This window comes from Rhinolophus hipposideros, assembly GCF_964194185.1.
Source record: "Rhinolophus hipposideros genome assembly, chromosome: 11".
In the NCBI taxonomy this organism is placed as follows: Eukaryota; Metazoa; Chordata; class Mammalia; order Chiroptera; family Rhinolophidae; genus Rhinolophus; species Rhinolophus hipposideros.
This window is the reverse complement of record NC_138057.1, coordinates 14,912,312-14,936,568: the sequence shown is the minus strand read 5'-3', so window position 1 is coordinate 14,936,568 and position 24,257 is coordinate 14,912,312. Positions and strand designations below refer to the sequence as shown.

The following is a 24,257-nucleotide window of genomic DNA, read 5'->3' as shown; positions in this document are numbered from 1 at the left end:
TCTGTATCTATGAGTCTGTTTCTGTTTTGTTTTCATTTCTTATTCATAGCTTGTATTTCTTCCCCAACACTAATCCTGGTGGCAAAGTGTCCAGTTTGTCCCACTCTTCCACCCTATACAAATACTGCCAAGACTCCAAAATTATGAAATTTCCAACTCTGCACATGCATAATCTGTATTAATTTTACTTATTCTAACTGGATTAATTCAAGATATACAACAAATAGGAAGAGATCATCAAAATTGGTTTACCAATAAAACTACTTAATAAAATCTAATTTTAAAAATAAAAATTTATCTTGTGCATCTTTGTCTTTTAGAGTTGTCTCTTCCATGTTTTTCATCCTCATGTTCAATATGATTTATACACTTCTAGTGTCGTTTCTTGATATCCAGACTCACGCTGGATCTCAGAACCACTCAGGCATCCTTTTATTTACCCTTCAATTACTACATTTTAAGTATCTTTTAATAATTTTGAACACAGTTTTGATTGCTTTTAAGCCCTATATTACCTCTTAACTGAACCACTGTTCTCATTCCTTTCCTAGTATTCCTACCTCCAGCTTCAACTTTCCTCTAATTATCTGCTGCTTGTGTAAAAGCAGCATTCTTAAAACTACATCTAATCATGACAGGCAATACTAAATCAATCACTTGCTCAAAAAATTTTGATTTTTCTCCATTAAAAGGTGAAATTCTCAGTTTTGAATTTAAGGCCTTCCACTATTTGACCCCTACTTTACTCAAATTTACATGCAATCCTACATACCTTTCACTCTGTCATACATACTACAGTCTCTTTATTCCTAGGGCATTCCTTATACATCCCTATTCATAGCCCTTTGCTTATGTTCCCTTAGTCTTGAATAATCATCCCACAAGACCCATCTACTCGATCCTCTACCTGTCTTTTAGGAATCTGCTCAAATAACACTTCAAGTGAATCCTATTCTTCCTAGTTTGGGGAGTTAGCATCTTCTCCTTGATTTCCTATTTTAGATTATATGTCTACATCTCTGTATTGGATATTAAATGTTTCAAGGGAAGAAATTATCTCATAGGTTGTGTTACCAGGGGTCAGAGATTTTGTGCATGAGCATTATTAAAATACTAAATATCTGATGAATGGTATTGAATTACTTAAGATACAATTTTTAAAAAACCCTATAAGAAGTAATATATACTTAGTGTCTTCCTAATTGTCAAATCTAATTTGCATATATGTATTTTGACTTAGTTAAATCAAGAAAACATCAAACTGGATTAATTGAAGAACGTCAAATTTTGAGATGTATCCTTTTGCTCAATAGAATCTTTAAAATGCATTAAATTATATGCAATAAAAATTAAATCATACCAGTCAATACCAATTATCAGTAGTCACTGTTTATATATGAATCAATCTGGGTTCCCACAGAAAATAGATGGCACACTGAAGGTGAGTCGTTTTAATTAGTTTAATAAGGCCTATTTTCAAAAAATTGGGTATGGTTTAGGGAAACCAGAGGAGATAGAGCAGTACTCTGAAGCTAGTAATACTTACCATGGAAAACTTCACCACCCCTTAGTCAGAAGTGAAGGCCTAGAACTGTTACCATAACCTGGAGACAGAGGGTACTGTAGAGAAGACAGACTTACAGGAGCTGTAACCTTTGGTAAAAGAATGTAACTAACTTACAGCAAACCCAGATCTAACATTACTTCCTCTTTCTGATCTCTTACTACTAGTATTTCCTAGTGGACAAATCCAACCAAAAGCCAACATTGCCCTGTAACCCAAGGACCAAGGAAGGCCAGTAATTTGATAAATAGAAAGTAGGGTGGAGGAGGACCGAGAGTGAATATGGCAAGGTTTGATATCTTGGAGTTATATTTGGACATTTTGTTTTTATTTGATTCTCTTAATGCTACAGAATCTGTTTCAGAAGAATAATTCATAAGAATTTCTTTCATCAATAAATACATTGGTTTAGTGAAAATGTGAAAATTTCTCTTGGTTAAAGGGACTCTTTAGATCCAACTATTTTGCATTTTTTTGTGAAGAAACTCAACATCTACATGAATAATATGGGGGAAAAACATTGTGGAATGAGAGTGGATTCAGAAACCTTTTGATTATAGCTTTCTGCTTGAGTACATAATCAACTTCACAGTCAGATTTTCACATCTTAGAATTATTAGTACTGATCGGCCTTATTAAAAGCACAAAAGTGGTTTTGTTCTTCTCACAAACTGTTGTGAAGCACATAGATTCAGTAATATAACCTTTATGATTTGCAAGTTAATTCGGTAGCTTGTTTATACTTGACAGATACAAACCTGCCTTGAGTTCTCACTTGAAATATATAAAAGGCCAAGCAAAGAGAAATATACAAAAAATTCTGAAAAATTAATCCTTAATCTTAAGTAGTTGAGGAGATAAAACAAATTCTAAAAAATCTAAAATAATTTTAATGGCTAATCTCTTTCGTCCCAAAAGCCAAGGAACATGAAGAAATTATCCTATGGAATAATAATTTTCTTGGGTATTGTATTTTAAAACATAAAATCCAAGTTCAGATATAATATATAACTTAAGTCTCATAACAAACCTAGCTATGATACACATTTGGATACATTCTATTACCCAGTTTTTTAATTTGAAAAATTGTGTATTAAAGAGATTAAGTGATATTCATAAATTGCAAAACTAATAAATGACAAATGTTGCAAACTGAGCTGTATGACTCCCAGTGTAGTATTCTTTACACTCTACCATGATCTATAAAATATTTTTGAGTACTTAAAATTTGTATAACATTTACTATACTTAGAACATTTTAGAACATACTCATACACAAAAATAATACATTTTTAGAGGAGAGAAAAATAAATGCAAAATAAAATCTGAGGTTTTTTTTAACCTTCTCCCAGCATACCCTGCTTTAAAGATTATTGGTCAACAGTCTATACACCAACTTATCTTCTGAACTAAAATAAATTTGCATTCTTCAATGTTCACCTTACAGAAAATGAAGCGCAAAAATCCTAATATACCCTACGTCCAAAATTATGAATGAGGAAAAAGGAAAACCTCTGAAAAGCATTTTTGAGGCAAAAATTACAGAATGTGATAAACATTTAGGTATAAAAACCATTGGAAAAGATGTTCAGAATGATTTCTAATTTTTTCTTTGGTTGTTAGGCGAATGTCAATTATTTGAGTTATGAAATACAAGAGATAGAACATATAAGTTTAGTTTTATATTACTATTAATTTAAATAATCTTTCCATATGCTTATCGGCTATTCAGTTTTTCTTGTAATATAAAGGATCGGTAAGGTCTTTTGCCTTTTTCTGAACTGGGTTGATTTTCTTTTTCTTGTTTGATTTATTGGAGTTCTCAATATACGAAGGTCTGACAACTAGGTTCGCAAACTTGTTGCAATGATGTTGCTAACTTTTTTGATATCAGGATTATTCATTATGAATTTGTACCAACTGGACAAATAGTTAACCAAGTTTACTATTTGGAAGTGCTGAAAAGGCTGCGGAAAAAGTTAGATGCCTGAACTTCTCACCAATTCATGGCTCTTGCTTCACAGCAATGCACCAGACCACATGGCACTGTCTGTAAGGGAGTTTTTAACCAGTAAACAAATAACTGTATTGGAACACCCTCCCTACTCACCTGATCTGGCGCCCATGACTTCTTTCTTTACCCGAAGATAAAGAAAATATTGAAAGGAAAACATTTTGATGACATCCAGGACATCAAGGGTAACAACAGCCCAGATGGCTATTCCAGAAAGTGTTCAAAAATTTTTTTGAAGGGTGGACTAGGCGCTGGCGTTGGTGGATAGCTTCCCAAGGGGAGTACTTCGAAGGTGACTGTAGTGATATTTTGCAATGGGGTACGTAGCACTTTTTCTAGGATGAGTTTGCGAACTTAATTGTCCAACCTCATATATAGATTTTAGCTTTTTGTCCATTTTATGTTCTTGGTACCTGGTATCTTTTACATATCATGTTTATGAGACAACCATATTTTGATGTGTCATTGCAGTGTCCATAGTATTACATTTTGACTACTATTAAGAAAATTCCCTAACTCCAACCAGCTTAAACAATAAGGAAATGTATTTTCTCATGTAAAGGGAAATCAAAATGTAGGCCAGTCTCCAGGCAGAACAAATGCAGCTGCAATGATGTTACCAAAAAATAAATTTTCTTCCATCTCTCTACCATTCTTATAATCATATGATAGCTACCAGGGACAGTGGGGCTATATGCTTCCTTTCTATGTTCAGCAAGGAATGTAACCTAGGAATGTAAATATTTCCCTTCCGTCACCTTGGGCCAGGTGTGCAAAGAGATGCATCTCCATCAAATAAGTAGGCAAAATGTTCAAATATCTACTCTGCCCGCCCCCCAAATAATCGATCAATCTATCCCCAAGAGCCCCACCTGTGAAATTTACCAAAATTTAAAGGAATAAATAACTCTATTACTATTTAAACTCTTTTACAACACAAAGCGAAAAAATCTTTTTATGAAATAAATATAACAATAGCCATGATAAAGACTGCAAAATTAGCAATCTACTGAGCACTTGCATGCTTAATAAAGCCAAAAGAATTCCTATTAAAATCAGAAATAAATTATTTGAATAATTTCTGAGGATAGTGTACAGCATGGTGACTATAGTTTACAACACTGTATTGTATATTTGAAAGTTGCTAAGGGGATAGCTTTTAAAAGTTCTCATCACGAGAAAAGAAATCTTATCTGTGGTGATGAATGTTAATTTATTATGGTAATCGGTTCACAATATATACATATATCGAATTATCTGTCCTAAAATTTATACAATATCATATCAATTATATCTCTATTTTTTCTTTTTAAAATTTGAAAAGTTATTCAACTTCTTTGTTCACCAGTTTCCTCAATCATAAACAGGAGGGAATAATACTACCTAGGATTGTGATCAGCATATTCTAAGTTATGGAGTGCAGTGTATATGTAGTTCCCTGTGGAAGCTGTGAAATTCTTGGCAAAAAGTCGGAAAGGAAGCTGGTTTAAAACCTCCCAAGGTCTCTTTCAGCTCTAAATGTTGTAGAATGCTAGTAAATAAGAAACAAGATTAAAACATTTCCTTCTCAAGTTATAAATCTAGATTTACATATGAATAGAATGTTTACCAATAATAGGCTCTGAAAACCCCATTTTTATGACGTATACACTATTCAGAGATGGTTCATACTTCACAGGGATTTCCTATATAAAATTTAATAGCTATTATTTCTTTGCTGATTTCAAGCAATATCTCCTGTTTGTACTCATAAAGATAGTACACTGGGGAATAAAAAGGTCAGATTTTTAAAAATCTATAAAGCGATTACATTATATTTCTATTTTAAATTATGTAGTTTCAAAAATGCTACACCATGTATACAAATTCTTTTAAAAAATTAAGTGGATGCCATCCTCCATTAAGAGTTCTCCCATTTGTCCATAATAATGAAATTATACCTGGGCAAAACATTCTACAGCTTGATTACACTTCTCAGCTTCCTTTGACATTAAATCAGTCATGTGATGAACTTTTGCTAGTGGAATGTAATTAGGAAAATTAATGTAATTTTCATATCTGGCCAGGCCTCTCTTTTCCTTTCCCAAATGCTGAAACCCAGATCTGGAAGTAACCTATTTCTAATATGCGGATGAAACAATGACCTAGGGCAAGACAGAGGAATATGAAAAAAAGAATCTGAGACCCTGAATGACCATGTGGAACAGAACTTGCTGATACCCTGAAGCACTTGAATCAGGAATTTTACCAAATTAAAAAAAAAAAAATCTATCTTCATTGTTTTTAACAGTGACTAAGTGTTGGGTTTCTTGGTTATTACAAACAGAATCTTCACCATAATTAAAGGTAGATCCATTAAGGTTAAAATACAATAGATGTTATATGTTTAAGATGATAAAATCAAAAATAAAGTGAGGAGACCTAGAAAAATGAAAGGTCAAGGAAAACTTTTATCAGTCCTAAGTATGAGATATGCGATAGATTGTTGTGAAAGTTTCTTCCTCAAAGAATGCAATTTTTAGAGTAGAATGCTTATCATCCAGACAAGAATCAAGCTCCAAACAAAGTCTTTGTCTTCCTTTTTCAATTTTTGTCTAAACAGATGTCTGAAATTTTGAGTTTAAAAAAGGTCTTTCTTACTAACAAATTATCATCAAATATGCAAAAAAGATGATCCTGACAAGTAGATTCTGAATATGAATTTTATAATCAAAATCTGCTATGGATTAAACACAATGTCTGTTAATTCCGATCATTGAGAGTTGCTAATCTCCATTTAAACTTTAAAATTTGAAATTTGAATATGACTAATCCTATAGTTAGATGTATCATCTACGTGTTTTCCTTCGTCCATATTTCTGCTGTCTATATCAGATAGGTAAGATATATATCAAAAAAGTAAGCGTATAGTACAAAAATTAGAATTTATAATTGATCAATTAATCACTGAACAGAAATACTAATAATTTTGTCATTCATTCATGAAAATTTTGTGACAAATGTTCAGTACAAATCTCTTCCTGTAGCAAAATAGAAAATGGTATTTTGGCATTAGAATCAAAATCATGCTGCTAGTAATTAGTATATAGTAATAATTCAATTTATTCATTTATTAATAATTTGGTATTAGTTTCATTATGGCAATACTTGTGAATTGTCAAACATAAATCTAAGACTAAGCAAGAATACATGTTTTCAAGTAATCTTCAAATATTTATAATGTTCAGGAAGTGTATCAAGGAGAGTGTGTTCTAAAAATCTACATAAGTACTCATTTTTATATTACTTTGACTTATATCCTAATTTTTATAGAGAAAAATGTGAAGAGTAGCAGTAGGGTTGATATGTTCTTTTCTATGTTCTTTTGTGACTAGCAGCCATTAAAAAAAATGCTAATTAAAAAAATGCCAATCCTTGCTGACACGTATTTTTGTTGCTCATTTCTACAAAGTATATGCCTTCTTTCTATCGCACAACAAATTTGAAATTATGAAAATATCACTGTAACAGATGTAATATGCAGTTATAGTTTATGTTAAATTAAACTAGATCCTAGATCAAACTTTTTAAAAATCAACTATACCCATTTCTTAAATAGGTACATATTTCAATATATCAAAACGTTTTTTTGTATTACTATATTATACTTTATCATTTATCAGAAAGTAAATTCAACAAAGTTGAAATATAATTAGCCTTATCCCATCTTATGAAGCATTTTGGTTGCAGAATTTTTAATACTTCTCAGGAATTATGCTAAAACGTAGTCCTTATTTGTGTGTGTGTGTGTGTGTGTGTGTGTGTGTGTGTGTGTCTTATTGTTTTACAAAAAACGGTTTCACCGTGCTTATATTGTACCTGGCTTTAAAAGATGTTTGAAAAAAAATATGTTTAAAAACTGTGTAAACTAAATATTTTGCTTAGTTGTTGAACATTCCCCATTTTACCACAATCAGCAATATTTTTGAAATGTTTTTGCATTATTCCCTTTTTACATAGAGCTTTATCTTCCCTATTTGCTTATATGGAGTGAAAAATGTTAATTCATTCAAAATATACATATCTCTGTTAATACTCATAAAGTCATAAAGAAGTAAAATACCGAAGGCAAGGGAAAGTGTCAGTAAAATATGTATCTGTGACTTTCACACTTTGGATTGTAATTCTCATTGATAGACCACTTACTTTTGAGGAAGGCATTTTGCATATAGCATCTCAATAAAATTTTTGTAACATTTTTAAGTAAATATTATGTTAATCTTGATGAGAAATCTAAGGCTTAGAGGTAACTAACTTAAACCTAAAGTTAAATAGCAGTAGGGTTGATATGTTTTTTATCCCTATTCTTCAATTTCTACTACCTCCTAAAAATGTTTTCTTTCACTATTAGAAAATGAAGTAAAGGGGATAGAAATACTTTTCATTTACCTACCTATTCTCACAAAGTTTCTTCTCGTATTTTCTGGTCATAGGGTAAGATTTTAATATTCACATCTAAATATCAACTACCTTTAAGTAAAATGCATAACATATCTTCAAGAAGTAGAAAAATTACAAAACTATTTTCTTTGGCACCTTGATTTGTGTGTGTGTGTGTATTTGACATATGATACATATATATATATATATATATATATACACACATATATATATATAATTTGTGGAATATGCCACAAATAAAACAAAAATTTTAGCTCATTTTTTTCCTAGCTCTAACAAAAATTCTCCCCATTTCTTATTTTGTGGAACCGAAGCATTTTCCATCATTTAAACACGCTCTTACACACACATGATTTTTATCAGGTAAACGGTATCCTCTTCACTATTTAGTAGGCAAAAGTATTATTCATTAATAGAATTCATTAAAGTGATTTCAGAAAATTTGTTAAAATTAATGATTTTTTTTTTGGGCCATTGAAGTCATAACTGAGACTTAAATCATTTTAGGGCTATCTGAATTTATAATTTCTTTAAAATTCAGTCAAAACTAGGCAAAATAGCTGTGCACTGACTACACTCTAATGTCTAAAATGTAATAAAAATGAAATCTTCAGTGTCTAATCTTTAGATTGAAAACAATCACTGTAACATAAAGCGAAAAGAAAATGTTAGTTTACAAAGGAAAACCAAAGTCATTAAAATATGTAATGTATACACACGTTATTTCTTAGAGAAACATATGTAAAAATTTAACACACTTCAAATAATAGTCATTGGATGTTTTTAGGTTACTTTTAATACACCAGATTTATTTACCAATTCGAAGGATCACTTCTAGGCAGAAAGTTTAAAAATTCTCGGGGGGGTAAACAAATCAATATATATTAAATGTGTCAAGACTAGAGCCGGGGCATACATAAATTCCTAAGTTATAAATATTAACTTTTTAATGAAAAGGGTGGTATTTATAAGAGATCCAAGTTAATACCTATTTTTAAAAACAATACTTAGAACGTTGGCCACCTAAGAGATAATGGCTGGGGGCTTCAGAGGACTGAACAACAGACAGTCCTAACAACAGACTCCACTAACTCAAAAGGCATTATTCATCTCTCAAAGAACCAAAATAAAGAAAGGGAAAAGAACAAATACAACAGCTTCATACAACACCCTGAAAAGTTCGGGAATTGGGGGGCGGTGACTGGCACATTTCTTGCTGTTTTAAAACTTGCCCTCCGCGGCTAGGTCTCTCCCCACGGAAACCAGCAGGGGTAAGAGGCAAGTGTTCCGTCCTCTCGGGGATTCCACAGGCCGCGCGCAGCGCCTCCCGGAAGTGCCCTGCCGCCCCGCACAGCCCGCCGGCTTCCGCAGGCGGACGGCGTGGGAGCTGGGGCGGAAGTGCGGGGGGAGGAGGCCGGGCAGTGAACAGAGGAGGAGGGGCCGCGCCAAGCCCCGCCTCCGCCCGGCTGCGGCCTCCAGCTACTGCCAGGGCTCTGGGGGCTCCGGGTCCGTGGGTCGGAGGCCAGGCTCGGGTTCACGCAGGGTCGGCTGCTCCTTGTCCCCACGCGCGCGCGGCCCCTGCTGCTCGAGGTGCAGCTGCAGCAGGGCCCGGCGGTACATGGCCTCCAGCTTCTCAAGGCGGGCCCTCAGGGCCCTGGCGCTGCCGGGATCGTCCTCCGGGCCACCGCCGCGCGCCCTCTTGTTGGTGCTGGCCTCTTCGGGGTCCGGGGTCCCCCTCGTCGCCTCCGCGGGCGCCGCGTCGCCGCCCTCTCCGGGAAGCCGCAAAGCCTGACGGAAGAGGCTGCGGTTCTCGCGCTTCAGTCGCCGGTTCTCGAGCCGCAGACGGGCGTTCTCCTCGCGCAACCGCACGTTCTGCCGGTCCCGCTCGTCCCGCGCGCGGATGGCCTCCAGATGGCTCGCCGCCAGGTCGGCGAACCGCTCCTCCAGCTGCTGCCGGGCGCCGCCCGCACGGCCTCGCCAGCCCACGCCGCCGCCGCTGCCACCCCCACGCACCCGGCCTGGGCGGCCCTGCCCGCGACGGTCCCCGCCGCCGTCCCCGCCGCCGCAGCTCCCGCGCCTGGTGGCGCCACCACGCATGCGCCACATCGGTCCCGTCCCTACCGCGCGGCCAGCGCTGAGGGCCGAGGGGCCGCGCGCCGAGGCGCCGGCGAGTTAGGGGCCCAGCGGGGCGGCCGGGGCCACGGCGGAGGAGGAGAGAAGGTGGCGGGCGGCGGTTGCTGGCTGCGAGCCAGAGGAGGCCGGGAATGTGCCCGGTCTGAGGCGTGTCTTGTCTCCTGTGCTGGAGCTGCCCCCGGGCCTGTGATCTCCCGGCCCGGCACACAGCAAGGCCCCCGGGGAGCGCTTCGCTGCTCAGCCTCTGGCAGCGCGGGGAGAAGCGTGTATCCTCCGCTGGGACCTGCCAGGGCGCTTCCGTGCAGGCCCGGGCGCTGCACGGCAACCGCCACTAGTTACCTGGCTCTTTCCATGGCAATCTCAAAGCAAATACATAAGGATGAATGATAAGTTCTGGACAGAGATGTGGGGCAAGTTGGAAAGCTGTAACTGCATGAAGAGCCTAGCAGTTTCATCCACCTCTAAGCTTTATAAAACATTCAACAGAGTCGAGCTGTGCACCTGTCATGAGGCATTCAAGTGGGAGTAGGTAGCCATGAAGAGAGTTAGAGCAATTTCCAGTTTCACTCCACGTTGCGAATTGTTTGCGACTCTATTGAAGCAAGGGTGTAATGAGTTAATTTCCTCAGGCCTGTCCACAAAGCCTAGGAAAACTGAAAATGTGCCCATTTTTTCAAGAAACGTTGTTTACTCAGTAAGTTCCACAACGTCTGGGGAACAGGTGGATCCAACTGAATGAATGTGGAACTACTGAAACGAGTAAATGAAGAGCATATGCGAACCCTGCATCGCAGAGTTGGGATTTTCATTGAACAGTACACATAAAAATTAGTAAGTAGGGGAAAAGAACAGTTACGTAATGTTTTATAGTTTACAGTGGCAGTCTCTCAATTGCCACTACCATTTCATGAAAAAAATAGGAAAGATATCATTTCAGAATTCCAAAAAATAATAAATTTAGTTTTATGAAAGACCGTGTCCTCCGTTTCCATTAAAAATAATAGATGGTGAAAACTCTGTTGCAGATATGCACCGACTATTCTATAGATTATTGAACAAAAAAAAAATGTTTTTCCCCATAGCATATATAGAGAATGCAGGAGAAAATGCTGGTATACAAGGACAGATGATTCTTCATTTTAGACATGTTGAATTTTAGGGGCCTATGAGATAAAAGATATGCTATGGAAGCTAGACGGATAAAAGAGATTCAGTCACCTCCTGGGTGTTAGGAGTTATGTACTAGTGTTTTATTTTCTGTTGGCTCTACTGTCCTCACACCCATATTGGTAAATCCACTAGTGTTCTCTTTTACAGCTTCCCAGATTAAACCTACTCTGTTTCACTTGTAGAATATCTGCTAAATTTTTGTAACTAACAACTGTAATGAACCACACTGGATTTCCTAAAGGACACTGACTGGTTATATAAGAAGACCTCCATGCCCTTCTCTCTACACCCAACGCAAGCCCAAAGTACTATCTTTTTGTAAGTATTTATTTTTCCCCCTCCATACCCTCAATTCCCATTCTCTAATTATTAAACCACTTAAATTTTATCTTATGTAAGAGAAAAAAATGAACACGTGAGTGTATAATCTTTGTGCTTCTTAATATAACGCCTTAAACAGACATTTTTATAAATAGTTGAGAAGAGCTATGTCAGCAAATTAGAATAGCACTATTTTCTGCCTTACAATTCATGCATCCATTTAGTATTTCTCAAAATCAACTTTGAATGACCGCTGTTGAGTTTATTATCGCCCCCTTTCTCCCATCCTCCAAGCAAGTTGTTCTTGTCATACATGGTAGCTGTTATATATTTCTAGGTGCTCACTTGAGAAAGAGGCCCCATGATACATATGTACATATACCAGGTCTGACAATTTAGTTTGCAAACTTGTGGCAACAATGTTGCTAACCTTTTTTGATATCAAAGGGATTATTCATTATGAATTTGTGCCAGCTGGACAGTTAACCAAGTTTACTATTTGGAAGTGCTGAAAAGGCTGCATGAAAAAGTTAGACGACCTGAACTTTTCGCCAACAATACATGGCTTTTGCATCACGACAATGCACCAGCTCACATGGCACTGTCTGTGAGGGAGTTGTTAGCCAGTAAACAAATAACTGTATTGGAACACCCTCCCTACTCACCTGATCTGGCCCCAAGTGACTTCTTTGTTTACCTGAAGATAAAGGAAATATTGAAAAGAAGGCATTTTGATGACATTCAGACCATCCAGAGTGATAGGATGACAACTCTGATGGCCATTCCAGAAAAAGAGTTCCAAAATTGCTTTGAAGGGTGGACTAGGCACTGGCATCAGTGCATAGCTTCCCAAGGGGAGTACTTGGAAGGTAACCATAGTGATGTTCAGCAATGAGGTATGTAGTACTTTTTCTAGGATGAGTTCGCGAACCTAATTGTCAGACCTCGTGTGTGTGTGTGTGTGTGTGTGTGTGTGTGTGTGTGTGTATATATATATGTGTATATGTGTGTATATGTATATACATGTATACATATATATATATGTGTGTGTGTGTGTATATATGTATAATTTGTTTCCTGTATCTCCAGTTGATTTCTAAGATTCTTTTATTGCCATACTCATTTGACTCTCATTTCTCCTCCATTTTGAATCACTTTTTAAAGTAAACAATAATGTTAAGGGAATTTATGGCACATTCACATTGGGAGAAGTCAATCTATAGTAAATATCTTTTTCTTGACTCTCTCCTTAAAACATCGTATAATACCTTACCAAATGAATTTTGGTTAACAACTGTGGTCGAGTTTACTATATAATAATGTTGAACTCCTTAGTTTGGTACTTAACAGCTGTCCATAAGCTGGATGCACTGGGTGTTTCCATGCTTGCCTTTTGTTACTCCTCTGCTGGTTTATTCACTCTCTTACTAAGAGGTATTGAGCTCTTTTGCCCTGGAGTTTGGCTGTAATTTGCTTTCTGTAGACTGAATTGTGCACATCCTCACCAATTCATATGTTCAAGTCCTAACTGCCAATGTGGTGGTATTTGGAGATGAGGCCTTTGGGAGGTAATTAGGTTTAGAGGAGATCAGGAGGGTAAAGATCTTATGGTGGGATTACTGCCCGTATGAGAAATGACCACAGAAAGCTTGCTTCCCCTCTCTTTCTGCCTGGTGAGGACACAGCCAGAAGGTGGCTATCTGTAAGCCAGGAATGAAGCCCTCCTTGGGGAACTGAATCATCCAGCACCTTGATTTTGCACGTACAAGCCTCCAGTATTATGAGAAGTAAATTCCTGTTGTTTATACAGTCCCTTTCATTTTTCCCTCGCTTATCTGGATTGTAAAAATCCCGTCAAGGCCAAGTTTATAAACCCTACCATTTCAATTTCATACATCTGTCTGAGATCTCCTGAACTCAAGGTGCTTTTTCCCTCTTTTAACCATTGATAAGTTATTGCCTGTTCATGTAACTTGACATTGGGGTCCTTCCCCGTGTTACCATTTCTTGTGCAAATGTATCTGCAAATAGTATAGGAGTTTCTGGAGCAGTTTATATTGTATGCATATTTGTGTGTGTGTGTGTGTGTGTGTGTGTGTGTGTGTGTCTGTGATACAAATATTTATTAAATGACTAGGATGTCGAAAGCATTTATTCCTCATTTTCTTAGATAATTTTAAAGGATGATTTTACTAGTAAAAATGCTAACCATTTATAGCCAAAGTTAACCTGTATATTCAGCAGACTGAACTAATTGAAACTCACCAAGAAAGATTCATAGAATACTGGAATTATTCAGACTGAAATAGGAAGGAGGTTTGCACTGTCTTGTTAATGGCAAATATTGTTAATGACTTGTATTAATATGTAGTTGGCCTTTAAAATAGATTTTTAAATGTGTAATTAATAAGGGATATGGGGTTTGGAATAAGACATACCTGGATTTTATAAATACAATACCACATCCTTTCCAACCCAGATTTATGACCATGAACAGCCTCCTGAAGCCACAGTGTCCTCATCTGTACAATGGGAATAAAATAGTGTCTACCTCTTGGGGTTCTCGTGAGGATCTCTAAATATTTTAATTAGAGTTCTCCAGCAAGGAGGACTCAATAACTCTTAATATTATCATTATTTTGTAGTTGTTTTTCTTTCATGAGATAGACATTTATAGAATGAATTCTTGTGAATAGCCAGTGCTATCTTAAACCCCTATTTGAGTTATTTGCCTAAACAGCTACCACAGATATAACATGCAGCCCCTTTGACGATATGACTCTTACTTCTTGATAGTTCTCCATAAGTGTTTGGGTTTTAAAAATCCATATTCTGTAAGCCCTGTGTGCTGAAGAGTCTAGTTAATCACATTATGAGCTTGGTGTCTGCTAATATTCTCTCTAAAGCCTTAGATGAACATGGTTTATTTTCTGGGAGCAGATTTATTAGGGCTATCAAGAGTGTGTATTGATGCTTGGTAGCATGAATATCTCTTTATTAGAATAATTACTAGAGAGTTAGGATTTGGGAATATTGACTGCATTTATTTAGTCTTTTGATATGGACAAAAATATTAAAAGCCATCAAACACTAGCATTGCCCTCTGACAGCATCATTTAATTCTAGCTACAGGGAAAATGGTGACATAAACAAAAGCAGCATGACTTATCTATCTTAATTAGGATACTTTCCACAGTGGGGAGAATACCCTCCTTCCTCCAAATATTATAAAAGCACTATCCAGACTAATAAAAGAGGGTAAGAGCACTGTAGATTAGCAGAAAGTAATGTAGCTGAAAGCAAAATGCATCCACACAGGATACTTGGCCTAAACAGGAGTCCAAAATAGGCTGTTTAGGGGAGAAAATGTCTGTTAGTTCTAAAATAGTGTTGTTTTATGCTCTGTGCTTATAGACTGGCATTATTTCTTAAAGAGTCTGGGTCTGTACTTCTACTGTTTAAGTTTAAGTGAGTTAAAATAAAATAACAGTTAAAAATCAGTTCCTGTTTTCACTAGTCACGTTGCAAGTGCTCAGTAGTCAAATGTGACTTACTGGTTAGCATGATGGATGGTGAGATACAGAGTACTTCCATTACCAAAGAAAGGTGTATTGGACAGTACTGGGGAAATTGGTGCTATATTTCAGTTCTTTCTCTAATTATTGGTCTCAACCTTCAGAAAGCCATGATGAAACTGGTGGGAAATAAAACGAAAGTGACCTCTGCATATTTCTAGCATTTTCTGTATGTCTGATTTCATGCCAATGAGACAGTTCTGTCATCAACCTTGTACACGGAGGACCATGTTATTCTTAAACATATATAACCTCAGATAATGATTCTGTTTCAATCTGAGTTCTCCAGTTATGTACACATCATTGAAGGTAGTAATAGGAGTTTGGGAATAATTTCCAATTAGAACTAAGTTATTCACAAGCTATTTTCATAAGGGTACAAAAAAACAAGTAATTTAATTTTTCTCCTACCACTGCCCCTCAAAGCCATTCTGGTAGCTCTTTTTTCTGTTCCCTTGGATAATATCTTGAGAAGAACCATTAATTTGCAATTACTTCTCAGCATTAATGAACAATCCTCATTTTCAGATATTAAAGGTCCGTTGCAATGTAATTCGAAACTTCAAGTGCTCTTCCAATTCATGGCTTCTCATCTTTTCACAACAATATCATTGCCCGCGCCCCAGATGGGGAATTAACCAGCCTGCAGTGGGCAGGAGGGTGCAGTTGATGTGTACTCTCTTTCACACTTCACCTCATCCTCCTCCAGCTGCTATTTTTAGCTCCTGCAAGGGCAGGAACAGGGAGAAGGTGAAAGTGGGATTAAATGAAAAGGAAGAAAAACCATTGGTAGTTGGTGATGCCATTTTCTGGCATTTGGTCCTCTGATAGCAGATGCCTGCACACAAGGCTTTCCTCAGACAGCACACTTTTGTGTATTTTCGAGCATCACACACAGATCCTCGGGCACAGACCATTCCTTCACTTCGAATAACTCCGTCCTCAACCCCTGCTCTGGTGTAAACTCCATACAGCTTCCTTCAGTGGGGTTGCCTTACCTCCTGCAGGATAATCTTTTTGGAGTTCTTTGTGGGGAAGGTCCTTTGAGAAGAATAAAGCCAGTAACATATTTTGCTTCTCACTTTAGTCCAAACTCTGGAAGTCGCTCCCACCATAGCCTTGTCATTTTTCTCTGTCATCAAAGTCAGCCTCAGCTAACCTTTAACTTTTAGATTTATCCCATCAATACTGTCCTGCAAATACCAAGAACCTCAAGGCGACTTCCATCGCACTCACCTTGTGGAAGCATATGCTAAGAATATGAGTTTCTGCAGGTCCCAGTGTATTCTGCTTTAGGCTGATATGCCAGCCTCCATTCTGCAGACTACCCCCACTATTTATCTGTGGTTCTTTTGAGGTACTTTTACTTGAAATATGTAGGGAGAGGGAACCTTAGGAAAACACTCCCTTTTTAGACTCTTCCAAGAAATTCATATTCTGCAATCTGCTCTCTGGTTATGCTGTCTTCTTATATACACGGGGCACTGAACCGCTTTCACAACCTCAATCCCATGATGCGAGTTCTGGATATGGTTTAGTCCCTCTTAGACCACTAGACACCTATACTCTACGCTTGGCTTCAGCTGAGATGAGGACAAGTTCTACCATATTTCAAACAGATAAAATATTTGTCTTGGTGAAGGATACACATTCATCAATCAAGTATTTGTTGAAATTTGACTCTGAACCAATATCTAACATATTTAAAGTATGTAACATTCCTAGCACATTGTAGGAATTTGAACATGTATTGATTGCCATTACAGTTGTAAACTCTAAAACTGCAACTCTCAGATTATCCTTTCTTCTCTATGCTTTCATTAAATATTTCATTCAATGAATGAATTTAAATATGTTTTCCTATACTAGTGATTTCCAAAATTATATCTCAATCCAAATATTGTATTCTGACTTGACATGTCTTTTTAACTATCTCATAGGTGTTTCAAGCAATACTTTCAAAATGAAACTCTTAATACACTGCCCTGTTCTACTAACTTGTTTTTCTCCCAGACTTCCTCATCTTAACAATTCATATTATCATACATCTGGTTATTTAGGCCAGCTATCTTCTGTGTTTCTTCCTTCTTCCTGATCAGTCCTTCCTCTGGTATTAGAGCCATCTCAAGTCTTCCATGTCTTCTTCGAAACATATCTTGATTTTTCTCAGCATTTCCTCTGACATTAGATTAGTCCAGAGTACTAATGTGGCCTATGCAGCAGTTGCTTTGCTCGTCTCAACATTTATGCTCTCAAATCCATGTTGCACAGAGTTGCCGATGTGACTTTTTTGCAAACATAACTATAAACATGATGCTACTCTACTTAAAACCCTCCAGTGGCTTCCCATTCTACTTCCAATAAAATCTAAAATCCTTATCATGGCCTCATCATGACCTAAGCATGCTTGAATAATCTGGCTTCTGCTTACTTCTTAAGACTCATTTGTTGCCTGCATGTCTACTACATTCCAGCCGTGCCGGTTTCTTTTAATTCTTAGAGCTTGTCAGATTGTTTCCCGCTTTGGAGATTTTGAACATTGATTTCTAACTAATTGGAATATATTCTTCCTCTACTCTTTTTATTAAAAAAAAAAAAAAAAATCCTTGGATCTCAACTTAAATATTCTTTCCATCAAGGTCTTTCTAGGTGACAACCATCTTTGCTATCTATCCTTTCATCCTATTCATTTACTTCAGAATGTTGAAAATTAGTTGTGACTATATTTTGCTTATTAAGTTTTCCACTATTCTGCAAGTTCCATTTTTAATACTTTATTTTGTTAATATCTAATTCATTTATCCCTGTATACTACCTAGGACAGCTTAGATGCTCCATTAATATTTGTTAAATAAATGAATGAATCCAGGGGTGATCAATAGCTTATTTCTAATATACAGTATTAATGCATAAAACCCTTGTTTATTAAAAGTGAAGTTATTACTGAATCCATTTATGCTGAGCCTAATTTTTCCAAATATTAGGGAACTAAGAGGACTTTGGAGTTCAGATATTGATAAACAGTGGCTTAGTTTAATCATAGCTACAGGAAAATATCCAGATTTTTTTGTAGACAGAGATTCACCAAGAAGAGACAACAATCCACCCACTAGTAGATTTTAGATGAGAGTAAAATAAGGCTTGGGAGAAAATACATAAGAGTTGACTAAGCACATTAAAAACTGTTTGAGTTTAGGGAACTGATTCTACAGTGTTCTTTTCTAGTCCAAAAGCAACTGCAATCTTAAGCAAAAAAAGCCCATTTACACACATTTCAGTTATATCTTGTATCATTGGATTATGTCCATAACGAAACCTGAGACAACAGTTAAAGAGGAACTTTGGACAAGAAGCAGTTGATGAGGAAGCAGCTAGAATACACACACACACACACACACACACACACACACACACACACATACACATTTGGCCAAAAAATGTGTACACGTTTTAAGAAAGGAAAAAACTGTATTAAAATTATAATACTCAATATAAACCGATAACAAAAGGTGAATACAAGTCACATTTGACTTCTGCAGTTACAAGAGGTGCTCAAAGTCGTTACATCAGCGTAATTTTAATAGTTTATTTCTTTCTTAAAATATATGTACACTTTTTTGGCACCGTGTGTGTGTGTGTGTGTGTGTGTGTGTGTGTGTATACACACAAAAAACAAAAGAACTGGGGTCTTAGAAACAGGCAAAGATGTGGCAAATATATGTAGCAGGAGTTAATTACCTAAGGGTTCCTGAGGACATTGGTCAGTTGCAATAATCCAGTCACCACTTTACAGTTAAATGGAAAATACATCAAAGAATTCACCAGTAATTATTTACAAACTGAGAGAAAGATATATTTGCATGAGATTGTGTAGAAGTAAAGAGTAAGAGTGTTCCTGAAAAGAGAATCATGGAGTGGAAAGAGGATATCTAAAACATGCATCTGAAATGGAGGTCATCCAGGGGAGAAAGGAAAATTCGAGGATGATGCTATATAATATTAGGTTTTAAATTTTCCTGAGTCCATTTAGGCTAGAACATAGATTCTGATTTTCTAGGATGTAGCCCAGAAGTTCGTGTAGCTGAAGTTCAATTAGCCATTTCAAAGCAGATGGATGCATGGATGGCTGAATGATAAAATGGATAAGCCCCGGGTGGGCCAGGGATGGCAAATATGTGGCAGGAGGGCCGGCTCTCCCCTCTGCACTCCAGTACCCATGCAAATATCACTAATTATCCTGTCCTACCAAGGCTGGGTTGGGATTCACTTTAACCTAAACTCTCTCAATACTGTGCTCCAAGCTCCCCCTACAAATGTGTGGGGGATCCAGTGTCCACTTCTGGTCCTCACCTTTCAAGGGCAGCACTGCTTGCCTCCTCCTAAGTTATGTGCTTGACTGCGGTTACTCAGTATTTTAGCTTTGGCTTAGTGAAAGAGATTACTTGCGCTGTGAATTCCAAGTAACTTTGGATAAATCATTGAATACGTTCTAGATGTATAATCTCATGACCTACATGAGATGTTCGATTAAGTTTTAGATGCATTGTTTTTCAGTGAGTGAAATACCATGTATATATATATGTATATATATATATATATATATATATATGTATATATGAAATAAAAGGCATCTGTATATCCATTTGCCTTTATGCAATTTAAAATAATTATTCCCACAAACCTTTGTCTTGTTATGGCATTTGGTAATAATAAAAAAAAACATTTATTTGTTCGAGGTAATTTGCATAACTTGTAACAAGTACAGGATAAATTATTGGCCATTTACTTCCCTTTTATTTACTTGCTACTGAGAGACATACCACAATTTGGCAAGCTCCTCAGCATAACATTCATGATGATCCAAAGAGTGGGATGAGATGGAAGTATCCCAATCACCAGTCCTACTTTCAAAGCAACCTCTGAAACCCTTTTTTTGAAAAGCTAGAAATAATACTCTCCCCTTATTCCAGATATTAACGAATAACAAACAAAAGCCAAATCTTTTCTAAAATCCTCTTAAATGTCTCAGATCAAGACAGTCAGCTAAGCCTATTGTTGCTTAGAGATTCAGAGGGTCCAGGGGAGAGAGTCCAAGAGAAAGAAAACTGTCTGCATTAATGGGTTTAACTCGAAATTTTTTTTTTTCTTGGCCACCTCACAAGCAAGAGGCATCCGCCTAGGGATGAGACAAAAGGGTGTCGGAACAGAGCTATACATCAAAATCTGACTTCAGGTAAAAGGCTATTCATATTTAGAAAAATTAAGTAATTGAAGTCCGTGGAATGAAGACTACGATAGACGTTATATACGCAAATGGGGAGTGGGGAATATCTGCAAGGGAAAACGTGCTTCACCTTCCAGTCCCAGGGAATGTACTGTTGTTTGTTTGCTTATTTTTAAATGTTATTTATGTTGTGTTAGCTCAGTGGTTACCATTGCAGGCTGTTCTAGTATATATTAGTATGGCTGTTATAGTTCTATTTTAGTATATACATGGAGTGCTACTGTGCCAGAAAGGGAAAGCACGTCCATGGACCCTAGAGGGGCTCAGGCCCTCTGGCAGCCATTCTGAGGCTCTGTTGCCAGGGATGGGGCAGAGCTGGGAGCCGCCCACAGCCACGGTTTCCTTGGCCAGGTCAGAAGGCATGGTCCCCGTGCACGCAGGATCTTACACTGTCAATAAGTATCACTCCAGTGTAACGCCCGTGTCTTGTTCCATCATTGCTTTGTATTTAGGGAAATGGACAGTAGGTTTGCTGCTAAAAAGGCTGGAAACTCCTGCTTGGATCCTTCTTGCCAATGAACACTTCACCTGCCCTCGGAGATGATGAACTGGAATTGACCATTTCCTTTAAAGTCTGTCTAGGGGAAGTTTAACGGGGAGCAAGTTGAGTTAAGTGAGATATGAGTTCTGGTAGATAAAGACATGATTAGACAAATCATAGCCAAAGTAAAATTTCCTATTCTTCCCATTTATGTGTCTCGTCTCATGTCTCACAGAAGTTGTCCTCATTTTCCCATCTTTTTAAAAATATAATGAAATGTTTCATAGAATATTTAGAATCATAATCCTTATGGTTTCAGAATATTCTTTATGTATGAGTTAATGGCAAATGATAAAAGCCAAATAAATATTTAATAATTTCCAATCAATTCCTGTGTTCTGGGTTCACCTAGGTATGAACTTTTCAGAAGTTAATACATATTCAAAGTGAGTGGAAAATCAGTTCTCTTTCTCCTTCCTATAGGCTGTTTGTACCTTTCTCGTTGTTTTATCATTTATTTCATTGTGCGGTTTCAATCCAAATCTATCTCTATCAAACTGAAACTTCTAATTTAAGGTTTTTGTTACTTGTAGTTAAAAACTACAAGCAAAAGTGATACATAAGCTTAAGTATATAAAAAGAGAAACAATTTAGAACAACTGAAGAGACATTAAACATACAAACATAGGTGTGTTTCTGTTTAGTATACAAAAAAAATCTATTTGAGTTTTATCACTATGTATTCAAAGAAAATTCTTACATGCATTGGAAGTCTTCAGATTTGCTCCCAGCATAATCAGTATGACCTCTGTTGGAACTTCTGCTGGTTTCAAATAAGACAACTGTGAAAATCCCAGCAGCTTCTGATAGCATTAATTTATGAAAATGTCATTCTCTGACCTTGGCAAGTTGCAGTTCATTTTTTCAATGAATATCTAGTTCTTAGAACTTTAAATTCCGTGTTGTCACTGGAAGCCCATCAACTCGCTTTTTTGTCCTGTGTTCTGGATCTGACATATGGCTGTATGGCTGACATATGACTCAAGTTCAGGGAAAAGACATGACAAAGAAGCCATGTCTTTTTTCATGTAACTATATTCCTCGAATTTATAAGTACTCATATATGCCAAATTCTAGTCAATTCCTCTTTTTATAAAATCATGGCTTATTGACAGACAATTAGTAAACCTAGTTGAAATTCTCAGATGTTCCCTATACCATTTAAAATAAACTGATTTTGTCTTGAACAGAACTCATGGTCTCTGACCTCAATATGTTTACAGCAAACTGAACACTGACATTTCAAGTTGACATGGAGGTGGAAACATAGCGTTGAGTATGATTTTGAACAGAGTTAACTTTCCCTTGTAACACTGTTGCGTGTGCTTTATTTACATCCTGATTCTGGGCACCAATGCTAATCGGTCTTCCTACCTGGATATCTGGGGGCAGAACGCAAACTGGGTGCGGTGGGTACTTATAAACCAGAGTATAGACTCAGAGCTTGCTGAGTTAGTGCTCATATTTCATAGGAGCCTGAGCTCTGTTCCTTTTCTCATCTTTTCATGCACAGTAGTCACAGGTCTTATTTAATGTGCAAACTAATTAACGTTAAGAATATGGCAGTAAATAATGCACATATAGTACAGTATGACCACAGTGACAAATTCTTTTTACATAAAATCTCAGAATACGTGCAAAAATATGTATATGGATATGAACGTATAACTTAAAGTTTCACAAAGTAACACTTAACCTACTATATGTGATGTGTTTTGATTCTTGTGTGTGTGTTCTATTTCATCAGGAAAACCATTTTTGGTTATGATCCACTAATATATTGTAACCCACAGCTTCAAAAACACTAATAGATGTCTAAGGAGTTATACTGTTTTATATTACTAGTGGCAAACATGGCTTTTAAATCTAAAACATGGTTGTCGTTGTGGTTTTGATTTGCATTTCCCTAATAGTGAAATTGAGCATTTTTTCATGTATCTGTTGGCCGTATGTATGTCTTCTTGGGAGAAGTGTCTTGGGTCCTCTACCCATTTTTTAATTGTATTTTTGTTGTTGAGTTGTATGAGTTCTTTATATATTTTGGATATTAGCCCCTTATCGGAGGTGTTGTTTGAAAATATCTTCTCCCATTTGGTTGATTGCCTCTTTGTTTTGTTGACAGTTTCTTTTGCTGTGCAGAAGTTTTTTAGTTTGATTTAGTCCCATTCATTTATTTTTAGCTTTACTTCCCATGCCTTTGAGGTCAAATTTATAAAATCCTCTCTGAACCCAAGGTCCATAAGTTTAGTACCTATGCTTTCTTCTATGCAGTTTATTGTTGTAGGTCTTATGTTTAGGTCTTTGATCCATTTTGAGTTAATTTTGGTATATAGTGACGGACAGCAGTCTAATTTTATTCTTTGCACATGGCTTTTCAATTTTCCCAGCACCATTTATTGAAGAGGCTCTCTTTTTTCCATTGTATGTTTTTCGTTCCTTTGTCAAAAATTATCTGGTACTTATAAATACCACGCTGGTTTGATTATTGTTGCTTTGTAGTATAAATTGAAGTCAGGGAGTGTGATACCTCTGGCTTTATTCTTTGTTTCCTCAGGATTGCTTTGGCTATTCAGGGTCTTTTGTGATTCCATACAAATTCCGTACAAATGATGATTTTTGTTCTCTTTCTTTAAAAAATGTCATTGGGATTTTGATGGGGATTGCATTAAATCTGTATATTTTTTGTAAGTATGTTGATTCTCCCAATCCATGAACATGAAATATCTTTCTATTTCTTTGTGTCTTGTTCAATTTCTTTAAAGGATGTCTTATAATTTTCAGTGTATATAGACCTTTCACATCCTTTGTTACATTTATTCCTAGCTATTTTATATTTTTGTTGCAATTGCAAAAGGAATTGTGTTTTTTGTTTGTTTGTTTACATTTTTATTGAAATTTCATTGTTAGTATATAGAAATGCAGTGGATTTTTGTACATTAATTTTGTAGTCAGTAACTTTCGTTTATTGTTTCCAATAGCTTTGTGGTGGAGTCTTTAAGGTTTTCTACATATAGAATCTTGTCATCTGCAAAAAGTGACAATTTGACTTCTTCATTCCTAATTTGGATGCCTTTTATTTCTTTCTCTTCCCTGTTGCTCTGGCGAGGACTTTCAATACTATGTTGAATAACAGTTGTGACAGGACAACCTTGTCATGCTCCTGATTATAGAGGAAAAGTTTTCAGTTTCTCACCATTAAGTATGATATTATCTGA

General features: G+C 36.7%; 1 protein-coding gene across 1 annotated transcript; it reads right to left on the bottom strand.

Moving 5' to 3' along the window:
- Nucleotides 1-8,806: 8,806 nt before the first annotated feature.
- Nucleotides 8,807-11,601, bottom strand: TUSC1 (tumor suppressor candidate 1). Its single transcript, XM_081066666.1, has one exon. It carries the CDS (start codon nucleotides 10,122-10,124, stop codon nucleotides 9,498-9,500), a length of 627 nt encoding a protein of 208 aa, XP_080922792.1. The 5' UTR covers nucleotides 10,125-11,601; the 3' UTR covers nucleotides 8,807-9,497.
- Nucleotides 11,602-24,257: the final 12,656 nt, after the last annotated feature.

Bases quoted from the DNA above. Each gene is read 5' to 3' on its own strand.
- TUSC1 (XM_081066666.1), bottom strand. From the start codon at position 10,124: ATGTGGCGCATGCGTGGTGGCGCCACCAGGCGCGGGAGCTGCGGCGGC.